This window comes from Echinops telfairi, unplaced genomic scaffold, assembly GCF_000313985.2.
Source record: "Echinops telfairi isolate 266 unplaced genomic scaffold, ASM31398v2 ScPeMD7_4;HRSCAF=17, whole genome shotgun sequence".
In the NCBI taxonomy this organism is placed as follows: Eukaryota; Metazoa; Chordata; class Mammalia; order Afrosoricida; family Tenrecidae; genus Echinops; species Echinops telfairi.
The window spans coordinates 2682310-2706661 of NW_022103900.1; the positions used below are offsets into that span (position 1 = coordinate 2682310).

Sequence of the window (24352 nt, forward strand, 5' to 3'; positions counted from 1 at the left end):
TGTACCAGTGTACATCCTCTTGTCTAGTCATATTTGTAAGGTAGAATTGGGATCATGATAGTGGGGGTGGAGGAAGCATTTAGGAACTAGAGGAGAGTTGTATGTGACTCTTTATCACAATCCATAATAGTAATCTTGTACTGACATTACTACTTGATTTTTCACTGTTAGGTATTTTTAATTGAACTCTCACTATGGAAGATTAGTAGCTAGTATGTTCATCTTTCCCTGCCTACCATATACCTGGGCATTTTAGGTTTTTCACCCTCCATATGATTATGCATATATTAAGGTATTTAGAGCCATAGTAATAATTGTACTACTATTTTTCTGTACACGCTATTCCTGACTAACCATGTAGTAGGTTAACTCTTGAGTTTCTAATTTTTCTTACTTAATTTTCTATTTATGGATGCTAGCTTTCTCAAACATTGCCTCATTTGTCAAAATTGTATGTTCAGGTGTTAAAAAGCATTAGTATTCTATGAATGTTTTTTGGCCCTCTCCTGGAGGTCCCCTCCCCCCCTTTTAAATTGTAGTAAAATCCACCATTTTGAAGTGTACAATTTAGTGACATTTATTATGTTCACAGTGTTGTGCAATCACTACCCCTGTTTAGTTTCAAAGCATGTTCATCACCTCAAAGGAAACGTCTACACCTATTAAGCAGCCCCATTCCACATTCCTTCTTCCTCCAGTCCCTTAACAACCAGTGATCAGCTTTCCATCTCTGTGGATTTACTTACCATATATATTTCCTAGATGGAATCTTATTATATGTGACGTTTTCATGCTGGGTTTCTTTCACTTAGCACATTTTTGAGACTCATCCAAATAATAGCATGTATCAATACTTCATTCTTTTGTTTAATTCTGTAGTGTTCCAGTGTATGGATATGTTACATTCTGTTTATTCATTTGTCATTTGATAGACATTTCAGATAGACATTTTGGCTTTTGTGGATGCTGTAATGAACATTGGTATATGAGTGTTTCCCAATACTCGCTGTGAATTCTTTTGGGTACATACCTAGGCGTGGAATTGTTGGGCCCCATATAGCTCCATGTTTACTTTTGTGAGGAACTGCCAAACTTTTCCAGGACAGCTGCACCTTTTTTCCCAGGAGATGTCTGACCTGCCACGTGATCTGAAGCTGTCCTTTGTCAGCTTGCTGCATAGCCAGCCGCCCTGGCTTCCTCTGGGAAGTCTTTTTGCCTTCTTGTTGTGTTGAATTTTCCCTTTGTTAGATTTTATCGCTTCCTGTATCCTTACTAACTTGCTCTTTCAGATGGAATACTTCTAGTAGGGATTTCCCCAGGTAAGATGCAAAAGAAGTAAATTAAAAAAGAAAGAAAGAAGTAAATTTTTTTGAGAATTGGCTCATCTGAAAACACTTCTGTTCCACCATTACACTTAAACCGTTTGGCTACGTATAGAATTCTCACAGTCAATTCCAACTCACAGCAACCCTATAGAACGGGGTAGAACTGCCACAGTGGCTTTCAGAGAGTGTAACTCTTCATGGAAGCAGAAAGCCTCTTTCTCCCACGGAGCCCCTGGGGGTTTTGAACTGCTGGCAGTGAGGGTAGCAGCCCAGTGCAGAACCACTTCTTCAGGGCTGATGTAGGAGCAGGTGGTATTTTGTTCCTTTGTGCACAGGGTCACTATGAGTCAGAACTGACTCGACGGCACCTAACAACAACAACGGCATAGAATTTAATTTTTCCTGATATTCCCATTGAGAATTCCGTTTACATCCTTGATTCTGTTTTAAATTCCCCTGTGTCTGCTCAAAAATGATCAACTCTTGGCCAATCTTATTTTATCCGTCCTTCCCAGTCTGTCCCATTTTGAAGCCAATCTCATATACTGTATAATTTCATCTGTGATACTTCAGATTGTCTCTTTAACATATGAGCCCTTCAGCTATTGCTCTTATTAAGAAATTAGGAAAAATCACTCTTCTAATATGGGTTTACTCTTGTAATGAGCATTCTGGTTGGCCTTTAGGACAAAGGTCCCCATTTCCTTTCATAGTGAAGAAAGTAAGGCCTGTGACTGACTGCCAGTGGATGTATTTGTGAGGCCAACGAGTCCACACAGAAAGATAGAGGCATGAGAAGCAGAGAAACAAAAGGAGTGAGAAGGGGAAGAGATAGAAGATGTGTCCAAGGAAGGGAATGGACTTGTGGCTGCTTCTGATTGAAACAGAATGTCTTTGTAGGGATACTTCCACCAATCTCATGATAAACACATTCCTGTTTCATTTGAAGGGTAAGGTAGAAGGAGTTGAGGCCCTAGGAAAATAGAGTGAGTTAGGGAGGATGGCTGAAATCGGAGAGGGGGGAAAAATAAAACTTGGTGAAATCATAATGATTTATTTTGTACTCATCTATCATACATATTTACCAATTGGATTTTTAAAATTGCCCCAGTTATCTTTCTCTTTTCAAGGAATTCTAATTATACTTTGTGTTCAGATGTTTTCTTCAGCATTATTATATATTAATTTCTGAGTATTGGTGGATTTAGTAGGTTTCGTATACATGTCTCTAGCCTATAACTTACTAAGAGAAATTACAAAATAAAACCCCCAAACCCAAAAGGTTAACTTTTTTAAATTGCTAAATACCAAACAAATACAGAAAACTATCTTTAAAATGTACAGTTTAATGGACTATTATAAGACAAACACCTGCTAGGGCAATTTTATGTCTTTAAGCTGCCCATGAGATAAATAAGTCCATAGGCAAATGTAATGAAATAAATTAGCAAAAGGATGAAATTTTGTGAAGGACTATTTTAAATGTCAGAAAAAAACCTAAAGGAACATGAATTTCTAAGTTATGATAATTATGCAATTTTCTATAGTTAATCTTATTTTTGAATAATATTTACATATGTATTTACAAATAGTGTGAAAATGGAATCCTACAGCACCATTATTGTGTTGTGTTAATAGGTTTATTTGGATTGTGCTATGCATTCACAGGCCAGGAATACTCTAATTTTGACTTAGGATGGTACCCAGGGTGTTACTGACACAGTTTTCTGTTTGTTTTGATATCACTGTATTATTTGCCCTTTGGCTGCCCAATAGTTCAAAAGTTCAGAAATACTCTATGTTGTTTTACAGTTTATAATGGTTGTTGTTTACCATCAAAGCAATTCCAACTCATAAACACCCTATTTAACCAAATAGAATTTGGTTTCCTAAGCTATTTTCCCCATGATGTAGCCTTACTAGGGAAGTTAACACGTTGCAATTCAGGGTCAGAAATGCATAGGGTACAGTTCTTTGGTCAGGAAAGCCTCTCCTCAGTCTACCCACAAGCATGCTTCACCCTCTCAGCTTCATGGCCCCTTGGCCTCTACCCAGTCCGGACAGGTGACTTTCTGCTGCTCTGCCACTCCTCTGGGGTCCTGCTTCTTTGGCCCCTGGGTTGAGGAGGTTCAGTGTAGTGATCATGGGGGAACCAAAGGACACACTCTTCTCCTAGTTCCTCTCGCCTGGAGTACTGAGATCCTTTCGATGCTGTAGTCTGTACAGGAGTAGGTTGTCGTTTTTTTCTCCCATAGAGTGGCTGGTGGTTTTGAACCCCCAACATCTTGGTTAGTAGTCAAGCCCTTGCCAGTTGTGTCATGGGAGATAATTTAATGTATGACTAGCTATGTCTAAAACCAAAAAGAGCAATAACTAAACCCTAGTTATGCAGGTTGTTGTTCAATACGCTCACATTAGAATTACTAAGTAGTAGACTTACCAGTTGCTAGGCTTTCTCACTAAGTTCAAAATTGTTTGCTATATGATCACTAATTCGTTTAGAGAGAGAGCAAGAGAGAGAGACTTTGATTGCATCATTTAAAATTGAAAAACTGAAGACAGATCTCAACTGTTAATTCAAGAAGTACTCTTGAGTGACAAGCATGCTTTCAAGCAGCAGAGAATAAATTACTATGTATTTTCAAGGCTGAAATAGGGCACTGAAAACATCGTGCTCTTTGTTTTCAGTGATGAAAACTTCTCAAGTATAGTCTGCAGGTTCCTTTTTTGTCCCTTTTCTTTCTTACCATGCTCTGATTCACCCTGTTTCCTGAGGAGCGAGATGTAGTACATTTTTACGACAAGCACGTGCTTCTTGAAGAAATCAAAAGCTTTGTTACTAAATCAGAGCTGTGCATGATTCATTTCTTAGTGAGTGCTTGGACGGGGGTGGTGGGGCGGGGTGTGTCCTTTCTTCTGTTTCAGAAAATACACTTGGGATGTATTTGCTGCTTTCGCTTTCACCCATTTAATGCCCTCCGTCTAATTTTTGCTTCTAGGAGCTCCAATTAGAACATGCAAGACAAGCCTTTGCGGTAAAAGATAAGAACAAAAGTGGCATGATTTCCGGACTGGATTTCAGTGACATCATGGTGACCATCCGGTCTCACATGCTTACGCCTTTTGTGGAGGAGAACTTAGTTTCAGTAAGTAGAAAGCAAGTGATTTTAAATGCTTTCCATGGACAGAGTGTGGTCCAGGCTCATTTGCACCTTTCTAGGTTTTAAGCTCCTTTTATGAGCAGTTCTGGCTTGTGTGATTTATTGTGAAACCGCTGATATAGAAAATGGAAATTTATGTTGCCGACCTGCTGGTCCATGGGGAGCTGTATTTCATGTAAAGATCCTGAATGTATGAATGCGGGGGGATAAAAGGCACGTTGAAGGTCGTATGATCAGTGGTGGTGTGTGGGCATGCCCGCCGGGGCCTGCTGCTCTTCCTGCCCCTTCACCCATGCATCCGTCTGCAGGATTCCAGACACAGGTGGGGTTTGTTTTTTGTGGTTAGGGGGTCCCCATCAAACTGCTTATCTCAGTAACGTGATCACGTGGACCAGTGCAAACCGCTGTCATCCACCGAAGGAAGATAGGCTCCTAGGATCTGAGTTGTCAGCTCCAGGAACTGCTGCCTCAGCACAAGATTGATTCATGGGACTTGCTCACCGAGTAGAGTCTGAGTGGTGATGCTCACTTCTCAACCCTTTGGAATCCTCCGGCCGGAGTTGCTGCCGGGACCCATCTGGCTTCCAGCTCGTCTCACCTTAATGCTGCATAGGTAAAGCACGGGTGGTGGGCTTGATCATGTGTGGTCTTGCCCAGGCCCCAGCTTCATTCCGAGCCATCATCTTGCTCTTAGAAGATTTCCAAATTGTTTACTCCCATCTACAGAACCCGATTCAAGAGAAAAGGAGTTTGGAGGCAGGGGTGGGCCGATACTGTTCCCACTGGGCAGCACCTCTCGCAGACACGGCTGTCTTCACGGGCTCCCCAGGCCTTGCCACCAGGATGGCCCTTTCCTTTCTGGCTTGCAGGGCCCTGGCTGCCATAGGGATCCTCGCGGGCCTCTGTCCTGCTTTAATAACCGTGGCCGAGGCAGAAGGAATGGCGGAAATACATAAATACACGGCCTCTTCCTCTCCCTACCCCTTCGCCTGTGCATGTCGTCTGCTTTTTGTTCTGGGAAACTGCAAATCTCTACAAAACAATGTCCGCGCCACGAGCAGACGGCCGTCATCCACGTCCTTTCAAAGAGGGTGGAACTCGCTCGCTTATCGTTTGGTTGCGCATGTGCAGCACCGATGTGTGACTTTTTTGATGGCTGCTTGTTTTAAGTGGAGGCAAGCCAATGAGCACGTCTGCTGTTTCAGCTGAAGATCATTATCCCCGATTTAGACCCGGGTAGAAAGATCAACTGCTGTTCTTTCTCTTCGGTGAATTTGAGCATGGGGCATGTCACTTTCTCCTAGACATTTCACCTCTTTGACACCCATTCCCCACCCCCTACCCTCACCTCATGCTCCAATGGAAAAAACCGAAAGAAGAAAGGAGACTAAAAGGGAGAGGGGGGAAGAAGGAACGAAAATCCTAGAGGAATTTTGAGTGTCTTGGAGGGAGGGGACCCTGCCATCCACAGCTCCAATGGGCCCACAGTCCTTTCCCGTCCCCTCCAGTCCCTGCTGGAGGGTCACTGGTGTTCAAATTCAGGTCAAGACCAATTTTATTTGTATTTGAGCGAGGGCACACTGGGGCCTGTGTGTGTGTGTGGTGGGGTTGCTACATTTGCTCACCATTACCTGTAATATTCTTTAATAGGCCTTTCTGATTAAGGTTGTCACATTGGTATTTCCACAAGCATTTCTTTTGCTTTTTCATAGCAATTGTTTTCAAGCATATGGATTCTTCTTACGCCTGCCTTGGAAATTAGGTTTTTATAAACGATGAAAATACTCTTTTGAGTTTATGCCCAAGTGGCAGGCAGGGGGAGAAATGATCTACTCACCTAGTAGAAATAATGAGGGCCAGACTCCCCCTTACTCCTGAGAGAGTGTCTTTTGCTCTGTTCCCTAACTTCAGGTGAATACACCCTCCGGGGGTGGCTCTCGGCATTCTGCGTTGCTTGGTAGCCATATCCTTCATGATATGGATGCAGTGAGCTTTAAAACAATAGCAAAATTTAATAGTGAAGTACTGTTAAAATTTAAATTTACTTCTTACAGTTTGTTTTTGTTCTGCGGAGAAAAACAAGTTTATCAAATGCTTTTTATGTTGGTTATATGGATGCCTGTCTCATATAGGACTAGCAGGAATTCCATCGTTAAGGGTCATAAAAACATGCTCAAGTAACCATAGGTTTTGATCTGTGATAATTACATTTGTTGTTTCTGACCTTATAGGTAGATGAACCTTGAAGTCCAACTTCCAGATGTTGCTTTCTTCCTTAAACCTTAAATTACATAGGCTTCTCTTTGGGTATGAAATGCCCCGAGTGTTTCAGCAGGACGCTGTTAATCATTGTCATAACGAAGATGCCTTTGAGTCATTTTGAGAAAAGTGCTATGTTCGTCAGTATGGCTGGGTCTGGCTGTTTAACTTTCTTTGTGGTATCATTTCCTAGGCTGCTGGAGGAAGTATCTCACACCAGGTTAGCTTCTCCTACTTCAATGCGTTTAACTCCTTACTGAATAACATGGAGCTCGTTCGTAAGATATATAGCACTCTAGCTGGCTCAAGGAAAGATGTGGAAGTCACAAAAGGTAAGCTTCTAAAACATAATCTTCATTGGTTTGATGCTCCGCGTTTCGCTCGTCTTCGGCTGGTGCCTGGGATTGGTCTCAGTTTGCCCCTCTAAATAAAACGAGGTCTGGAGAATAGAACACCTTGTTATATGCTTCACCTGGGCCAGAAGGGCCTCCAGAGATCAGATGGATTTGATGGGATGCTGAGGTCATGAATAAAACATTGACTTTGACGGTTTGGAAATAACCTTGCCCAAAGTGTCAAACAGGCCAGTAGCGCTGTGGAAGCAACTTGTTTGTCCTGGGAAGGAATTGCCACAGAAGGATGAGCAAGCCTCCTCCTCTCAGAGAATTGTAGAAGGAAGACTTCAGGGACTGGGAATAGCCAATTCTTTCACCTTGTAACTCCGGAGATCAAAGTGAACTAACGAGATACAAGCAGGCCTCTGAAGAGAGAGTTTATCTTAGAATTTATTGTTCTCCTTTTACTGTTTCATCATCTTAACATTTTATCTTTTGCCAGCTTTTTAGAAATGAGTAGTTATCTTGATGTAGTTGAAGTTCAGCTTTTAAATTCCATTCCAGATTTAAAAAATAATACTAAGACACTTAGCCTTCAGATTGTATTTGGGTTGGCTGGAACTTTGTTGTATTTCAAGACTTTCAAAAGATTTTTACAATTCTGTCTCCTTCTATTCCAGAGGAATTTGCCCAGAATGCGATACGCTATGGACAAGTCACGCCACTGGAAATTGACATCCTCTACCAGCTCGCAGACTTATATAATGCTACAGGGTAACTATTACAGTAATTCCTCAGGATATATATATATATAAAAAATATATGTATATATATATTTATAGGGCAGTCCTTTTAAATTATGAAATAGTGGAATAGTTTCAGTTCATTTCAACATTAGTTTATTCCATTTATCAGAATTCAGGGAATTCAGATGGGAGGGAGAAGGGGAGAGAAGAAGAGAGAGAGAGAAGGAAGAAAAGGCAGAGAAAAGAAAGTCCAGGGGGGAAAGGGAGGGAAAGGACAGAAGGTTAGAGGTGAGACAAGAAAGTCAGAGGGAGGCAGGATGAGAGGAAGAAATGAGGGGGAGGAAGAAAAATGAGAGAAGAAGGACTTGCAGGAGAAGCAGCAGCCATAGCGGGAGGGAAAGGATTGGTTGAATTTGAGTTCTCTAGAAGTATTATGCATTTCAAGAGATTTGTAGAAATTTGCCTAAATTTATAGGGCTGAGCTACATGTTCGGGGCTCTTGTAATCATTTTGGTGTGTGATAAGCAGTGATTTAACTAAACAGTGTGTACCATTTTGTGTTGGAGAATCTCATTTTCTTGAGATACGCCTCTGACATCATCATCACAGTTACCATCACAGACTTTTTTATGCTTCTAGTCTATGGATGAAAGAAACCAAAGCACACACTGGATGTATAATTTGTAGTGTCTCATAGGCAAATCCCAAAGAAACACCTCTACCTGTGAGCGTCCCGCAAAACCTGTGGGATCTCTTAAAGGATCAGAATCTTTTTAGTTGCAACAAGTCGTTTTTCAGTGTAAGGATCTCAAAAGTTGACTGTGCGTGGGTGATCCAATGCTTTCATGGTCCATGACAGATGATTGGACTGGAGATGATACTGAATCTACCAGCCAGCCTTCGATGGTTGACATGAAATATCTGGCCATGTCTCATCTAAGACTCACATTTTCAGACAAAGGTTTTAAGCTACCTTTATGATAATAAATGCTTTGAAAAAGCCTTCCTCAAAATCTGACCTGAAACGACTTTCTGGCTTGTTCATGGGATGTATTTATTTTTAAGTAAATTTTTGGGAAAAAGTAATTCACAGCCCAAAGGGTTTAAGAGCCTATCCTGTATAAAAGGTCTGTGACCTCTTCCGCCCTTCTAGAGGTGGCAGCAGCCAGCAGTTTGTGTGGGCGCTTTATGCCTGTGACATTACAGACATTTGCTTCAGGGAGTCCTTTAGTAGGCATGGACAATCATCACCTGTATTTTGGGCAAGAGCTATTTCTTCACTTTTAACATCTACCACTGGATTCTTATTAAATGTGTTCACGCCACATTATTTTTCTAGTCCTTTGCAGCCAGCAAGGTCTAAATGATCTTGTTTCTCCCCCAGCTTTTCTCATGGATATGATCTTTAGGAATTGGGAAATAATACTTTTAAACCGTAGCTCTGTCTTTATGATTCTTGAAGAAAGCTGGTTCAAGGAGTTGTTGATGTCTAACAATGCACTTCTTCCTCTATTTTTGCCTGAAGGCGTTTGACTTTGGCGGATATTGAAAGAATAGCCCCGCTGGCCGAGGGTGCCCTCCCTTACAACCTGGCAGAACTTCAGAGGCAGGTAGGAGGACGCATCAATAGCATCACCTTAAAAATGCATGACTGCCTAGACCGTCTGACTACTCTGGAAAAATGACGTTCTACACAAAGATTTGACTTAGCTCAAGTATTTCTGTGGGGCACCTTGATTCATGTTTGCCATGTTTTCTTTTTGCTTTTTTATGAGAATGATAGTTAGCGTCCCACACCAAACTCACGCAATGCTGACTCCCAGCGACCCCTGTGGGTTTCCGAGAGTATAACTGTTTACGGGAGTGGAAAGCCCGGTCTTCTGGCTAGACCAGAGGATGTGCACTGGTACAGACAGGAACTGGAAACACAGGGAATCCAGGGCGGATGATCCCTTCAGGACCAGTGGTGAGAGTGGCGATACAGGGAGGGAAGAGGGAGAGTGGGTTGGAAAGAGGGAACCGATTACAAGGATCTACATATGGCCTCCTCCCTAGGGGACAGACAACAGAAAAGTGGGTGAAGGGAGACGTCGGACAGGGCAAGATATGACAAAATAACAATTTATAAATTATCAAGGGCTCATAAGGGAGGTGGGAGAGGGGAGGGAGGGGAAAAATGAGGAGCTGATACCAAGGGCTCAAGTAGAAAGCAAATGTTTTGAGAATGATGAGGGCAATGAATGTACAAATGTGCTTTACACAATTGATGTATGTATGGATTGTGACAAGAGTTGTATGAGCCCCTAATAAAATGATTTTTAAAAAAAGAAAGCCCAGTCTTCCCCGCAGAACTGCTGGTGGTTACAGACTGACAACCAGGAGGCTCGCAGCCCAACACGTAACCGCTATACCACCAGGGCTGCCCAGTGAGAGTACAAACATACCTGTTTTCTTTCTTCTTCTTCCTTTTAAAAATCATCTTATTGGGGGTTCTTACAGATATGAGAACAGTCCATAAATCAATTATATCAAGCAAACTCATGCATATGTTGTCATCATCATTTTCGAAATATTAGCTTTCTGCTCAAGTGCTTACTATCGCCTCCTCTTTTAACACACATATTTTCCATGTATTTTTTCCCCTGTAAGTTACCACGCACACCTGAGAAAATAAAACTCTGTAGAATTCGAATGTGTTTTCTAGAATCTCACAGATAGAGATTGATGAGGGTTCTTTAAAAAGGATTTAAACTAATAGCTCTTGTTTCTTCCATTGCAAAGTCGGGCCGTTTAATTGTCCGTGGGTTCTGATCTACGTCTCTTTGAGTGAGAACCTTTCCTCAAAATGTCGAAATCTCTTTCAAACTTTATTTTCAAATTTCGATTCTTAATCCTGTTTTCCTTTTGTAACATGTATACATTTCCATTTACAGCATCTAGAGCTTTGTCAGGAATACAGGCCAGTGATATGAAGATAGGTTTTAAGTTCTTACTCTACCCAAAATAGTTGGATAACTTTCTGTAATTTTCGGCCCTGACAAACTTTCTCCAGGTAACGTGTTTTAGGATTGTGGAGCATTTTAAAGCAGCTATGTAGACAACAATTTTGTGAATCAGATTTTCAAATATTTCCATCTATGGAATTCCAGTCACATTAAACGCAGCTCTTCTATTTTGGCTTTCAGAAGATGTTTGTATTTGATTCTCTTAACATCTTTTCCAGATTGCTGCTTTTTCTCCCGTAGCCCTGTCTTCTGTCTGCTGGGTTCTATAATTCATTGCAAGGGCCATACAGACCTCAGAGAATGCTCACAATTACGGGGTTCATGAGGAAGGTAACAGGTTACAGTGCAGGTGAGAAATGCGCAGGACACAGTTTTCAGTCAGGGCACTTTCTTCTCTGTTATGCCTGCAGGTAGGCCCCTCTGACCCTTTGCCTCTTGGCCTGGCCCTGGCCATGGCCCTGCTTGAGCAATGTTACAAAGCTCTTTGGGGCTGCTAATAAATGCCTAAAGGTCATGCCTCTTCACTATGAACCTCAGGCCCAGGCACCCAGCTCCTCCAATTGTTTCCAGAGGCACCCCACTTCACCAGCCGGCCTCCTGCCCCAAGCCCTCCATTGTAACTTGCTCTGTGGGCTGGGAAGTCCCCCTGCCTCCAGGTTCTGCGGTTGCTGCTCCTCTGGTGTCATAGCTGCCCCCCGGATCATGGAGGTTCAGTATGCAGAGATCTCAGGGGCCAAAGGGTGTGCCCCGCCCGTGGCTCTTCTCTTTCTGGCAGCAGGATTCCCACTTTGCTGCTTCTGAGAGGGTTCATTGTACCCCCCCATAGGCTAACAGTCGCAGCGAAGCTGGTTAGCAATCACCACGAAATCTTGTCAGTCAGCGTCTTTCCCTCCTTCTCTTAGCCAGACCCATGAGGGAAGGGTCATTCGGTGGGAGTGACTGAGATTATAGCTAGAAAATACACCTTAAATAATTCACTACACTGCAATTCCCAAACTAGGCAAACATAATTAGTTCCCATTAATCTTTAGAGTATTTTCCTGAAGGAATCTGCTGGAAACTTAACTATAAAGTAGGAAGAGAAGCATGTCTTCATGATTGCAATACTAGTTGTTTCAGCCCCCGAAGGTCACGACGGACACACTTGTGCATTGGTAGGGAACTTCCAAGTGCAGAAATAGAAGAGACGTTATGAGAGAGGCAGTGGTTAAGAGGCCAGGGCTCTGATGACATAGTGTTTTTTTCAGTCTCCATTTTCCTCATTTAGTAAATGTGAATAGGAGTATCCATCTCATAGGGTTATTGTGAGACTTAACACTTAAGATAATGCATTTGCATTAGGCCTGCTATCTACTAAGCAGGGAGTAAATATTAACAATTATTGTTGTGGCCTTTACTGTTAGTGAACATTAGAAGCCTATCTGAGAAAACCCCAAGATGGCATCAAACATATATGTGGCCCAAAGGAGGGAAGAGATATATTTTTGCTTTTTCTTCTGTGTTTCCCTGACATGTTTTACTTTTTTATTTTTTGCACTCTACCAACTCACTAACATCAATTCTGACAGATAGCAGCCCTACAGGACAGGGTAGAACTGCCCCTGTGGGTTTCTGAGACTGTACCTCTTTATGGGAGTAGAAAGCGTCATCTTTTTCCTACTGAGCGGCTAATGGTTTCAAACTGCTGACCTTTTGGTTAGAAGCCCAACATGTAACCACTATGCCACCAGAGTCCCTATAAAACTCTACCAGTTGAGCTGATACCAAGGGCTCAAATAGAAAGTAAATGTTTAGAAAATAATGATGGCAGCATATGTACAAATATGCTTGATACAATTGATGTATGGATTGTTATAAGAGCTGTAAGAGCCCCTAATAAAATGATCCTAAAAACCAAAAAACAAAACTCTCCCAGTTAAATAATAATAAGGGTGTCGACCCTGCTCACTGTACCACACTGTCAAGCCCAGGGCTGAGATCACAGAAAAAGACAAGACCTGCACACAGGCATTGGCTGGAACATTGTAATCACACAGAGAAGGAGCAGAGCAAGGTCAGCTTCAATAGCAGGTAGAGGTCCGCTGTGGTCAGGGAGTCACTTCCTGCAGCCAACCCAGGACTGATGGGCTGCAGGCACCCTTCGTTAGTGCTGCAGCCCAGGGACTTCATTTCCTCCTGCTGGGAACAGATACAGAGTTGGGCTGACCAGGTGCCCTGGATCCGACTCATTTAGCTAAGCAGTTCCTGGGAATGCTGGCGTGTGCTCTGGGCCAGAGGGGGGAGGTGAGCCTGTAGGCCGCCCGCTGCTGTGGGATGTGTTGGGTCAAGTCTCCTCTAGGGAGTCAGCTCACACTCGTCCTCCCATCCAAGAAGCCAGACTGAAGTATCTGGTCCTAAGCACAAGGTTCATTGGTGGGGCACAGGAAAAGGTAGCAGATTTCACTAGGACTGCCCCCTTCCAAATATGGATATCCAGAGAGATAGCAAATCACTGAAAACAATTTTGTTTATTCTCCTTTCTCGTGGACCTTCTTTGAACTATGGATTCAGGACTGCACAGAGAAGGCATTCCTGTCTACTTGTTGTTGCTGGTAGGTAACACCACACTAAGTTTTTTGGGAACTTTTGACTTCTGCCTGTCACCTCTGATGGAAGCTTGCTGGCACAGTGAACCTGTGGGGCTGCAAACTGCATGGTCAGCATTTCAAATGCAGCAGGTGCTGTGGAAGAAAGACGGAGCGTTCTGTTCCCACAAAGAAAGCCTGGGAGACCAAAAGAACAGTTCTCTACCCCACTGGGTCTCTGTGAGGCAGAGTGGGCTTGACAGTAGTGGGTTTGGTCACCTGTGATCGTTTTACCGTAGATGGAAATCTGTTTTTGAAAGAAGGAAATTGGGTTGCTATATTAGCAATCACTTCCACACTGATGATATTGAATGAAAAAGTCCAATCTGCACTGAAGGTTTGAAGAAAGACCAATCGAGATGTTTCATCTAGCCGAGGAAGCACTTGAAGCACTCACGATTCTATACTAAGAAATTTGGAAGAGATTCATGTTCGTGCCCTTTACAATGAAAAGTGACCCGACAGAACGTAAAAATTATTGAACGATATTATTAATCTCACATGTAAATGAAATGTTGCTAAAGATAATGTAGACACGGTTGCAGCAGTACACTGAATTCAGGAATTCAAAAGAGGACACAGAAGGAGGAATAGTATTGCTGACATCAGATGGATCTTGGCTGAAAGCAGAGAAGATCAGAAAGGTTTTTACTTGTGTTTTATTGGCTATGCAAAGGCATTTATCTGACTGTGTGAGTTTAACAAACTGTGAATAACATAGAGAAGAATGGAAATTCCAGAATACTTAATTGTGTTCATGAAGAATCTGTATATAGGCCAAAAGGTGGTCACGCAGACAGAACAAGGGAATACTGCATAGTTTAAAATCAGCAGGGATTTAATTTTACTTGGATCCATAATGAGCACTCATGGAAGCAACAGTCAAGAAACACGCAGTGTATGCCACAGCACTTCTGCTGCACAAGACCTCTTTAAAGGGCTCAAGAGCAAAGATGGCACTTGGAAGACTGAGATGCACTTGACCCAAGTCATGGTACTTCCACTTACTTATTTTGCATTTGAAAATTGGACAATGAATCAAGAAGACTAAAGAAGAACTGATGCGTTTGGATGATGGTCTTGGCGAAGAATATTGAAAGTACCACAGGGGGCCGGAAGAACAAACAAGTCTGTCTTAGATGTCGTACAACCATAATGCTCTTTGAAAGTGAGGATGGCGAGACTTCATCCCATATATGATCAGGAAACACCTGTTCCTGGAAACGGACAGGAAAATGATATTTGATAAAGTGGAAAGTCAGCAAACAAGAGGAAGACCCTCAAGGAGACGGACTGAAGCAGTGGCCGCATACCAATGGTGAGGCTGGCACAGGACTGGAGATGTTTTGTCCTGTTGTGCATGGGCGACTCCATGGCACCTGGCAACAACAGCATTACTCTGTACCTTTTAGTTCATTTTCAGCACAGTTCTTTCACTTAGCATTCTGGAAGAAAGGTATCTGTTGATCCACAGGCTGATAGATCGGTGCCAAAGTCAGACCCACTGACATCAAGTCGATTCTGACTCATACGCTAGAGTAGAACTACCCCATTGGGTTTCCCAGACTTTAAATCTTGATGGAAGCAAACAGCCTTATCATTCTGCCATGGGGCAGCTGCCGGGGGTGGGGGCTGGGGGTGGGGGTTCCTTCAAACGCCTGACTTTTCAGTTAGCAGCTCAATAGATCAGCCACGACACCGTCAGGGCTCCTCCAGGAGGAAGGGAGAGTGATCAAGACCAGTTTCAGGTTTTAATATTGTTTCAGGTCAAGAATATTGAGTTCGAATTCAGAAATACTTAATCCAAAGATGTGATATCTAGTCAGAAGGATTTTATTTTGTTTGCTCTGGCTTTATCTTGCCTTTGCAGTCAAAACTTTTCATTGATATGGAATCTAGCTTCCCCCCACCCAAATACTTGAGCTTTTTCCTCTACTCACTGATCGTGTCATATATGGAAGAGACAGTTCTTTTTAATGACCGACATGCCACATGAGGCAGCTTCTTTGGGGCTAGTTGTTTGACCTGTTAACCAATATCTAATTCTCATAGGACAAGATACATTAAACAACAACAACAACAAAGAAAGCAAAGAAGTTTCTTTTACCTAAATGATGTCTCAACTCATTTCCTACTGTATACATCCATGTAGGGTGGAGGCTTAAAGCCATTTAAGAAGCCCAACTCTTATTGTTGTTTGTAAAACGATGAACCTTGTTAAGTATCCCCCTTCGTGATCATGATCATCATCTTTAGAGAAAAAAATGCCTTTTCCTTTGACTCATTTGCTCACGTAGGCCAGCTTCTGAGTGCTGAGTATTTTCTTGCAGCCTAAATGTTACACTTTCAGTACACAGCCATTAATAGGGATGACAGCTACAGTAGCATTCTATTTATGAATATTCATGAAATGAAAGCTATAGCATTAATTACATTAATTTACATACCTGAATACAAGTGAACCATATGTTATAATGATAATGACTAAAGCTCATTCCTTCCCCTCACTCCTCCCCACCAAATCCCTTGGTAACCATATATTGTGTTTTCCTATAAATGCTATTCAATAGGGTGGAGGTGGCTTTCTTTAAAAAGGCATTTGAGTATTTATAGTTAGAGATGTTTTCAGGTAAGAATTAAAGCACAGTATAATCCTTCAGTTTTCATAGGATTTTGTTAGAGCTTATAAGTATTCATTAAAGGAAGAGAGGATAAAGGGAAATGTATGTGGTTGAGCCCAGGAGAAACCTTTTATATGCAGAAGGGAATTAGTGGTTACTGGATGCTTATTGAGGATCATAACCCTTTTTATCCTATCAGTTTTAATTCAGCATATTCTTTTGAGAGGGCACATGACTGAAAGTAATTCATCATCTATGAGAATGAGGTTTCTTTTCACCCAATTTGTGGTTGAGAAACTCCATTTCTGGACAAATGTTCTGCATGTATGTTTTAAGGACAGACCGTGTGTTTCGACCCTGGCAGTTGAGTGGTTAGGTTAGGAGTTAGGCTGTGATCTGCATGATTGACAGTTCGAAACCACCAGCAGCTCTGCAGGAGAAAGATTGGGCTTTCTACTCCTGTAAATAGTTACAGTCTCAGGGACTGACAGGGGTCAGTCACCATGAGTCAGCATTAACCCGATGGCTGTGAGTTTGGTTTGGTTTTTTGTGTGTAGGAGGTAGCATGACAGCTACAATGACTTAAACGGATTTTCAAATTTAAGTCAAAATGCCATCATTTGAATTGTTTTCCAAATGATTATTTTAGACAGCATCTTTCCCTAAAGGAACAGATTGTGTTTTTGTTTTCAGCTATGTTGTCTTTGAAACAAAATAGAATTAGCTGGTTAGCCATCATAGCTGTGCTACAAAGTGTTCTGTCACCATTTTAAAAACTTACTGATACATAGTCAATTGGGATACTTTAAAGGAATACTAAAAGGTTTTTGTATTAATAAATGAAAAAAAATAACATTCTTGTCCAATATTATTTCATTGGTATCTTTATTCCTGTGTGATTTTTATTTTCTCATTTTAAAATATATTTTTGTTAACTTTTATAATGTGTATAACTTAGATTTGCATATACATCTCTATATACGATGTAGGATGGAACTTAAATAATTATAAATGCCATCATATCCTGGGGTTAGGTGTTTGCAAAGCTGAGTGCTAGGAGTCTGCAATCATAAATATGATGTTGGAGACACTGACTTAAAACAGTAGTGGAGAACAGGGCTCAGAGGTTGCGGGTCATGAGTAGCTTATTCCCATCCAGGCAAAGACCTTGGCGAGACACCTGACCTGTAGAGAGTATAGCCCGGTGCCCTTGTATGCACAGTGGGCCACAAAATGGCACAGTGTGGTCCCACTGTGAGTAGAAATTGCTGAGTGTCAGGTTCCCCTGAAGGCCTCCCAAGGGAGTTTATTTACAGAAGATTGAAAAATATCTGACCCCTGAGGGCTACATTATGACACAGCCACCGAGTGGTTGGTAAATTACCTGCACCATTTGGGAGATAGTAAACCTCTAAGCTGTCTAAAATTAGTATTATTATTATAGTAATAAACAGGAAAAAAAGTAATGACTGTCTTTTGAGATGGCGCATTTTCTGCTATTTTGTGAATCAGTCGACATTAGACTTATATAGTAAAGGTTTCCTTAAACTATCCTCCTCTTTCCCTTACCAGGTTTCAAATGAAAATACTGATCTTATATCCTCAGTGGCTGTCTTTTGTTACCACACACCAAACATTTGGAAGGCCCTGCAGTTGCAGGGGTTAATGGGAGAGGGGACACATGTTCTTCCTACAGAATCATCATGAGGATGGCCTACTGTGTGCAATTTTTCCTTTTTTTTTTTTAAACGATGATTTCTTTTAGCTGCTCAATTGCGTTTGGAATGTATTCGATCTGTGTTTTCACCTAAGTGAATGATAATAAAATGGGTCTATTGGGATAGCTGAGATTTGGACGCTGTGTAGTGATATTGCTTGAAGTCATGATGCAAAGGTGAGTGCTAGGAGTCTGCAATCGTAAACACGTCCGAGCGACTTGTCCCCAAACGTTGCTTAACTTCCCCGTTTACTGTGAGACTTAACGGAAACACAACACCATGTTAAACATATTGAGCTTTTTAAAGATCCCTGTCAGCGGAGATCACGATCAAATGTTAAATGTTTAAGTATCAGATACTTTGGCTTACAAGGATAGACTATGCATTGTGACAGAGAATGTACAAGCACAAAGGCAGATAGAACTTTGTATAGACTGCGTCCCACATTGTTTGTAAATATCCAGCTCTGCACATGGTTTCACCGAAGTGTAGAAGCAATGGATCAGATGAGCACAAGTGAGAGTGGACTCAACTTTATCTTTTTTTAAGATTTTGGGCCTGGTTTCCTCTCCATTAGAGTATTTATCCCAGTGAATGCATGGGGACTTTTTATTAGCAGGTTGTCTTTTTTAAAGTTCATTTCAAGTCAGTATTTCTCTAGTTTTCTTTAAGTAAAGCAACTATTTTACTCCTTTGTTTCAGACCATTTACGTAGTATAGCAGATATTTTCACGATGAAAATCGTCGAGAACAAGGAGGGCTATGTCCCCATAGACAGGTTATTATTTCAAGTCCCGGAGCCTCGGGGATGTCTGGGCCACAGCACTGGGAGTCCCCGGTCCGCTTTAGTCTGAGTGTAGACTTTATGTTAGAACTGTGGACATGGCTTGGACAGTTGTTCTCAACCCTAACCAAATAGAGGGACTTTTTGGACTCTTTTAAAAATACCTAAGTCTAGGCTGTAGGGATTTATTTCTTTAAGCCCTGAAGGTGATTCCTTTGTATAGGTAGAACTGAAGAATGCATAGCTGTTAAGTGATTCCAAATGATTGTCAACTCGGTGACCTGTGTAACCACATGAAAGTCTTAAATGCTATGTGACAGAGCAGAACTGCCCCCAGAGAGTTTTCTAGGGCGTAATCTCTACGGGAACAGATCGCCAAGTTTTCCTCTGAGCCAAGGGGTGGGTTTGCACTGCGCACCTTTTAGTTAGCAGCTGACTGCCGAGCTGTTCATCGCCAGCTGAGGAATGAGTGCATGCCAACACCTAGGAACTCAAATGGCCCTCCCATGGATCAGAAACGCCCTCGTTACCCAGCAATGACCTCAGTGGCCGAGCTGCACACACAGAGAGGAGGGCGAAAGGCTCTGAACCCTTGACATGTGTTTTGAGTTTTTCATTTGCCCCAAAAGAGAGGCTCTTGAGCTTGCTTTACAATTAGTTATGACAATCCTACTGACGTGATTTCTCGGGCCCTGATAGATGAGCGGAGTCTCTGGGTGGCACAGAAGCACTGGTCCAAGGTCAGTGCGTGGGACCCACTCAGGGGTACTGTCAAGTGACCCACCTTCCAAAAGGTGTCCTTCCACAGCTATGAAAACCCTGGTGTTAGAGGATGTACACTGGTACAGACAGGAACTGGAAACACAGGGCATCCAGGGCAGATGATCCCTTCAGGACCAGTGGTGTGAGTGGCGATACAGGGAGGGTAAAGGGAGGATGGGCTGGAAAGAAGGAACCGATTACAAGGATCTATATGTGACCTCCGCCCTGGGGGGCGGACAACCAAAAAGTGGGTGAAGGGAGACGTCGGACAGGGCAAGATATGACAAAATAATAATTTATAAACTATCAAGGGCTCATGAGGGAGGAGGGAGCGGGGAGGGAGGGGAAAAATGAGGACCTAATGCTGGGGGCTTAAGTGGAGAAGAAATGTTTTGAGAATGATGAGGGCAATGAATGTACAAATGCGCTTTACACAATTGATGTATGTATGGATTGTGATAAGAGTTGTATGAGCCCCTAATAAAATGATTAAAAAAAAAAAGAAAACCCTGGTGTTCTACTCAGACACAAATTGGGTCCCCGTGGGTGAGAATTGACTTGATAGCAGCTGTTTGTGTTGTTGTTGTTGTTGTTTTGGTTTTTAAATAGATGAGAGGTAGAACAAGTCAAACTAGGAAGGCTGTTGGTAAAAGGAGCCACAGCTTTGGGATGAGAGAGGCTAACAAAACAGCTGTCTTTGCTCTTGATTCAGCAACTGATGGGTATAATATCATTAGAGATGCACGATTATAGTCTACATTCGCTAGTTGAGGAATCAAGATAAAGTCTGTACATTTCAGAACTATTTTTGAATTTAATTTGGCTACAGTAAAGAGGGAGAAAGGCCTTCTACCTGGGATACTATGATGGGGCTTCAGAAAGTCGCTGGGAAAATTCCATTATCTTTTAGGTCTGTTTTCCCAGGGACTTTCTGAAGCCTTCCTGTATCTAAAAGATTCTCTTCTGTAAAATAATAGTACACTGCCCAAGAGTGGCGCACCTCTATTAAACAAGCTTATAAAATAGAGAAAAGGTGATGACGGCTGGCTGGCTGGCTGTTTTTTAAACGCTGATAGTAGAGAGATCTATTTTGAAATACACCCCTTCCTTTTTGGGCTAGATGGATATCCCCTCCACCCCTTTTTATTTCTTTCTTTCAGAAAAGATGTCACTTCATTAACTACAGCATTCTTAGGTTTTGTTTTCCTTTTTCTTAAAATAGCCAAATTATAGTTTTTAAAATTTGCTTTCTGGTTTTCCTTAAAAAATATATTTTTTCTCTCCATTATTACCTGTTCTCCTCTTCCCCACAGCAATCATACGGGGTCGGCAGGCCCGTCTGGCTCCAGATTGCCGAGTCTGCCTACAGATTCACTCTGGGCTCAGTTGCTGGAGGTGAGTGACATGTGTGCACGCTGCTTCAAGCCTGTGTGAGTGTAATTGTATCTCCAGAGCGGGCAGATCCGCAGAGGTGCAGCGCATTGTTCCTGCGGGTCATGACTGCGGGCGTTCTTTTATTTTTACCTGTGATCAGAGGGCTTGTCACAGCACGGTGGTGGCCCCTCTGGCTCCAGTCTGTCTTCAGGACAAAACCTCCGGAATGACGTGAAAGTCTTGGATGCGGTGCCTCACTCACCTTAATTATACCAGTGAGGGCCAGGCGAAGACGTGGAGGCCCAGGCTGGGGTGGTGGCCACGGGGGTGTGGGAAGTAGGGAGGGCATCGAAATTTGGAGTGCAAATCCCAGAGCCTCATGAAATAAAGCAGCTTCTCAACGTGATTCTGTTTTGCTTTTCTCATTGTCCCCCCCCACCCCCACTCTTTTCACAGGTTTAAGAATACTTAGACTTGTTTATATGCTGAAACGAACCCTCAGCCCCACCTACATTTCAGAAACTACTTCCCCGCCCCCCCTGTCTCTCTCTTAAAACATCCGACGCAGAATATGGGTAGGACCTGAACTGGCTTTATTAAGAAGAACCTTTCTGGAGTGATTAAAAATACTTCTGAGTTTTCAAAACAAGCCTGGACTGAGGAGACTCTCATGTTCTGTTTTTGTCTCAGTTTTGATTTTAAGATGAAAAACACATATATAAAATACTCCAGTTCATGTAATAAGTATTTTAGCTCTTAGGAAATTCTAAAGCATGACCTTTTAAATTTCTCTAAATCTGTACATAGGAATAGGTTAATGTTGACTTTGTTCTTCAATATGATTACATCTAAAAACAATCTATCAAATGCTTTAGTAAACTAAAATTTAAAATTACAGCCACACACGAGGGGATTCCACAAAGTTCATGAGAGAATTCTATTATCTTTTAGCTCCCTTTGCCATGAAGTTTGCCAAGCTCCCTGGAATAGTCTCTACATAGTCATTTTGAGAGGGACCTGGCCCAGTATTTAGTCATTCAGTGGAGAATGGGAACATGTTTAGTATACAATAGTCGATGTTATAGAAAACCCAATGTCGATTATTGGGTGTTGGTGATGATTTGATAACCTGCCCCCCGTGATGTATAAGCCTGGGGATACGAAACAGCATGTTTGGCAGTTAGTTACCCCCGAAACAGCTCTGTTTACGAGTCCTAATGGTGTCTGGCCTGTCATCCCTCCGCTCAGTGGGGAAGAAGGAAAAATAAGACTATAAAGTGTCTTTTGTGAGAAAAGGTACTGTGTCTTTACTCTGGAGCCCTCTGGGATGCCATGCCTTTGCCTTCTGGCCTCTCCCTTTGATTGTACTCCACTCTTCTCTTCAAAGCTGTGGGAGCCACGGCAGTGTACCCTATCGATCTGGTGAAGACCCGCATGCAGAACCAGCGTGGCACCGGCTCCGTGGTCGGGGAGCTGATGTACAAAAACAGCTTCGACTGTTTTAAGAAGGTCTTGCGTTATGAGGGCTTCTTTGGACTCTACCGAGGTGAGTACGTACGCAAATCTCAGCTGCTGACCTTGAGAGATTTGCGCTCCCCACCAGCCGACGTGAACGGGCTCCTTCCGAAACCAGTGTGCAGCCTGCTCAGACTAGCGCTTCCTCCCCGCCCCAAATCCCCGCACCTTTCCCGTTTGCCAGTCTTGCTGGTGACTAGCACTCGGAGTTTTCAAACCAGGCCTTTGTTTCTTCTTCCTGCCACCTCTTGTTCTTGGACCCCCAAAATAGGGTTCTCTTGGTCCCAGCAGGGCTCTGTGAGCCCTTGTCTAGACTAGGGCACGTGTTTGCAGGCAGACTGGAATGGTGACAGCTGAGAATCAGAAAGCCGTGTTCCCTAATACCCGAGGGACCCAGCTCTTCTTGGTGAGCCAGAAAGCCAGGCTGCCGCTTGAAGTTGCGCTAACCCTCTCGCCACTTGTTTGCACGGAAAGCAGTAACAGCGGCAACAAAATCATCTTTGTGTCTTTTCCAAGGAGACCAGGCAGCAGTCTTTCTCAGTGAGTCATCTAAGGCTTCAGGAAAGAAAAGAAAACCCTTTGGCTCCTGGCTCCTGTCCTCCCCGGAGCTCAGGGGCATGGAGGCGGTGCGGAGCCATCCATCCGCTTGTGTGGGGAGCAGGGCGCTCCCTGGAGCCAGCACTGAACTGCCAGCCTCCAGGGCTTTCGTCCCGGCTGCATTCTCCCCGCCCCCTCGGCTCTGTAGGGACTTGTTCTCTTTGGCGAGGGAATGGCTTTCATGTGCCTGTTTCGCGTTAGAATTTAGGGTTTCCTTGGGGAGGGAGATTCATTTTTTAATCCCTTTGGGCGCCACTTGGAATTCTTTGAAAACACCCAGTGCACGCTCCAGTCCAGGGCATTTCTGTAACTTACTGTACTTGTTTGTTTGCACGCACAGGCCCATGAATCCCCAGCCCCTTCTCAGCTCGGTTGAACTGGGCGCCTGCAAACCTTCTCCTCGGAAAGAAGGACGGGGCTTCGCCGGGGACTGGCGCGGAACCGAGCTTTATGCTCCTGGGTTGGAGGAGACAGGCCGCTGGCTCATGTTCTGTGCTGCTCGTAGTGTGACAAGTGTAACCCTGACACCCTCATGGTTGAATAGCAGGGTCGTCAGGATGATTTTGTGACATTGCCTATGGACTAAGAGAGGAAAATTGTTTCCAAGCCTCCACTACCCTGCTCCTGAGAAACCGCGTGACTCGCTTGGGACAAATGTCTGGCGTGCTTGTCTCGGTCCCTTCCACCTGTACACGTGCTCCGCGGGGCAGGGGGCACATTGGCCCCAGACAGACTCTTACCTGTCTCGATTATGTTTAATGGGGGAGCCCGAGCGTTGGATGACAATGAGGCGGTTTTTTGTTTTTCCCCTCTACGCCCTGCAGGTTTCCTTTGCCGATTACGTTGTCTTCTAACATAATGTGTGGTTCTAAAGGCAAAGAAGAAACCTCCGATACGGTCCAGCTTCGCCTTCGTAGCTGGATGGCTGCGTGTGGTGGCCTTCATTCGGGAGAGATGCCCTGCTAATTAAACGAGTCCACTGTAGGAAGCGGGAAGGATTGCGGGCTGTCTTCAGGCATGCGCTGATAAAATCAGTCCTTTAAGTGAAAGTATTTTTGTATTAGGGAGAAGATTGTAGGAGCCTTGTATGTGAACACTGTGACTACAGCACATGTCATATAGTGCTTAGAACTGAACTATTATTCTGTCAGGTGATTGACAAAATTATTGACAGATTAGCCTAAATTTCTTCGCAGGTAACAATAAGATGATGAAGTGACACAAGTCAGTGCTTTATTAAAATTCTATGATCCAAGTTGTGAAGCAGGTACACAGGCTGGCACGGGTGCGTGGGAGTTTGATGAAAAGTAATAGAGCCTGGTAATCGCGAAGGTTAGAAAGTTAAGACTGCCATCTGCTGATTTGTTCTTTTAAATCAGCCTGCTCCCCTTTAAAGGTGTGTGCAGTGTGTGTGTTTGTCATTGATAATTCAGTTTGACTGGCAGTAGCCTGCATGGACAATTACTTGCTGGCTCTCAACCCATGGAAATCACTCAGCAGCGTCCTCAAAGTCGGCTTAAGATCGG

The 24352-nt window shown here is 43.1% G+C and overlaps 1 protein-coding gene across 2 annotated transcripts in view; it reads left to right on the plus strand.

The window, feature by feature from the left end:
* SLC25A12 (solute carrier family 25 member 12) overlaps window positions 1-24352 on the plus strand; it is a 92926-nt gene that overhangs the window by 47222 nt on the left and 21352 nt on the right. For both annotated transcript variants that reach the window (XM_004703741.3, XM_045298460.1), the window contains 6 exons: window positions 4325-4471; window positions 6939-7077; window positions 7761-7854; window positions 9352-9436; window positions 20654-20735; window positions 22102-22260. In XM_004703741.3, the coding sequence (XP_004703798.1) occupies window positions 4325-4471; window positions 6939-7077; window positions 7761-7854; window positions 9352-9436; window positions 20654-20735; window positions 22102-22260 (706 nt within the window). The remainder of the gene's footprint in view (window positions 1-4324; window positions 4472-6938; window positions 7078-7760; window positions 7855-9351; window positions 9437-20653; window positions 20736-22101; window positions 22261-24352) is intronic.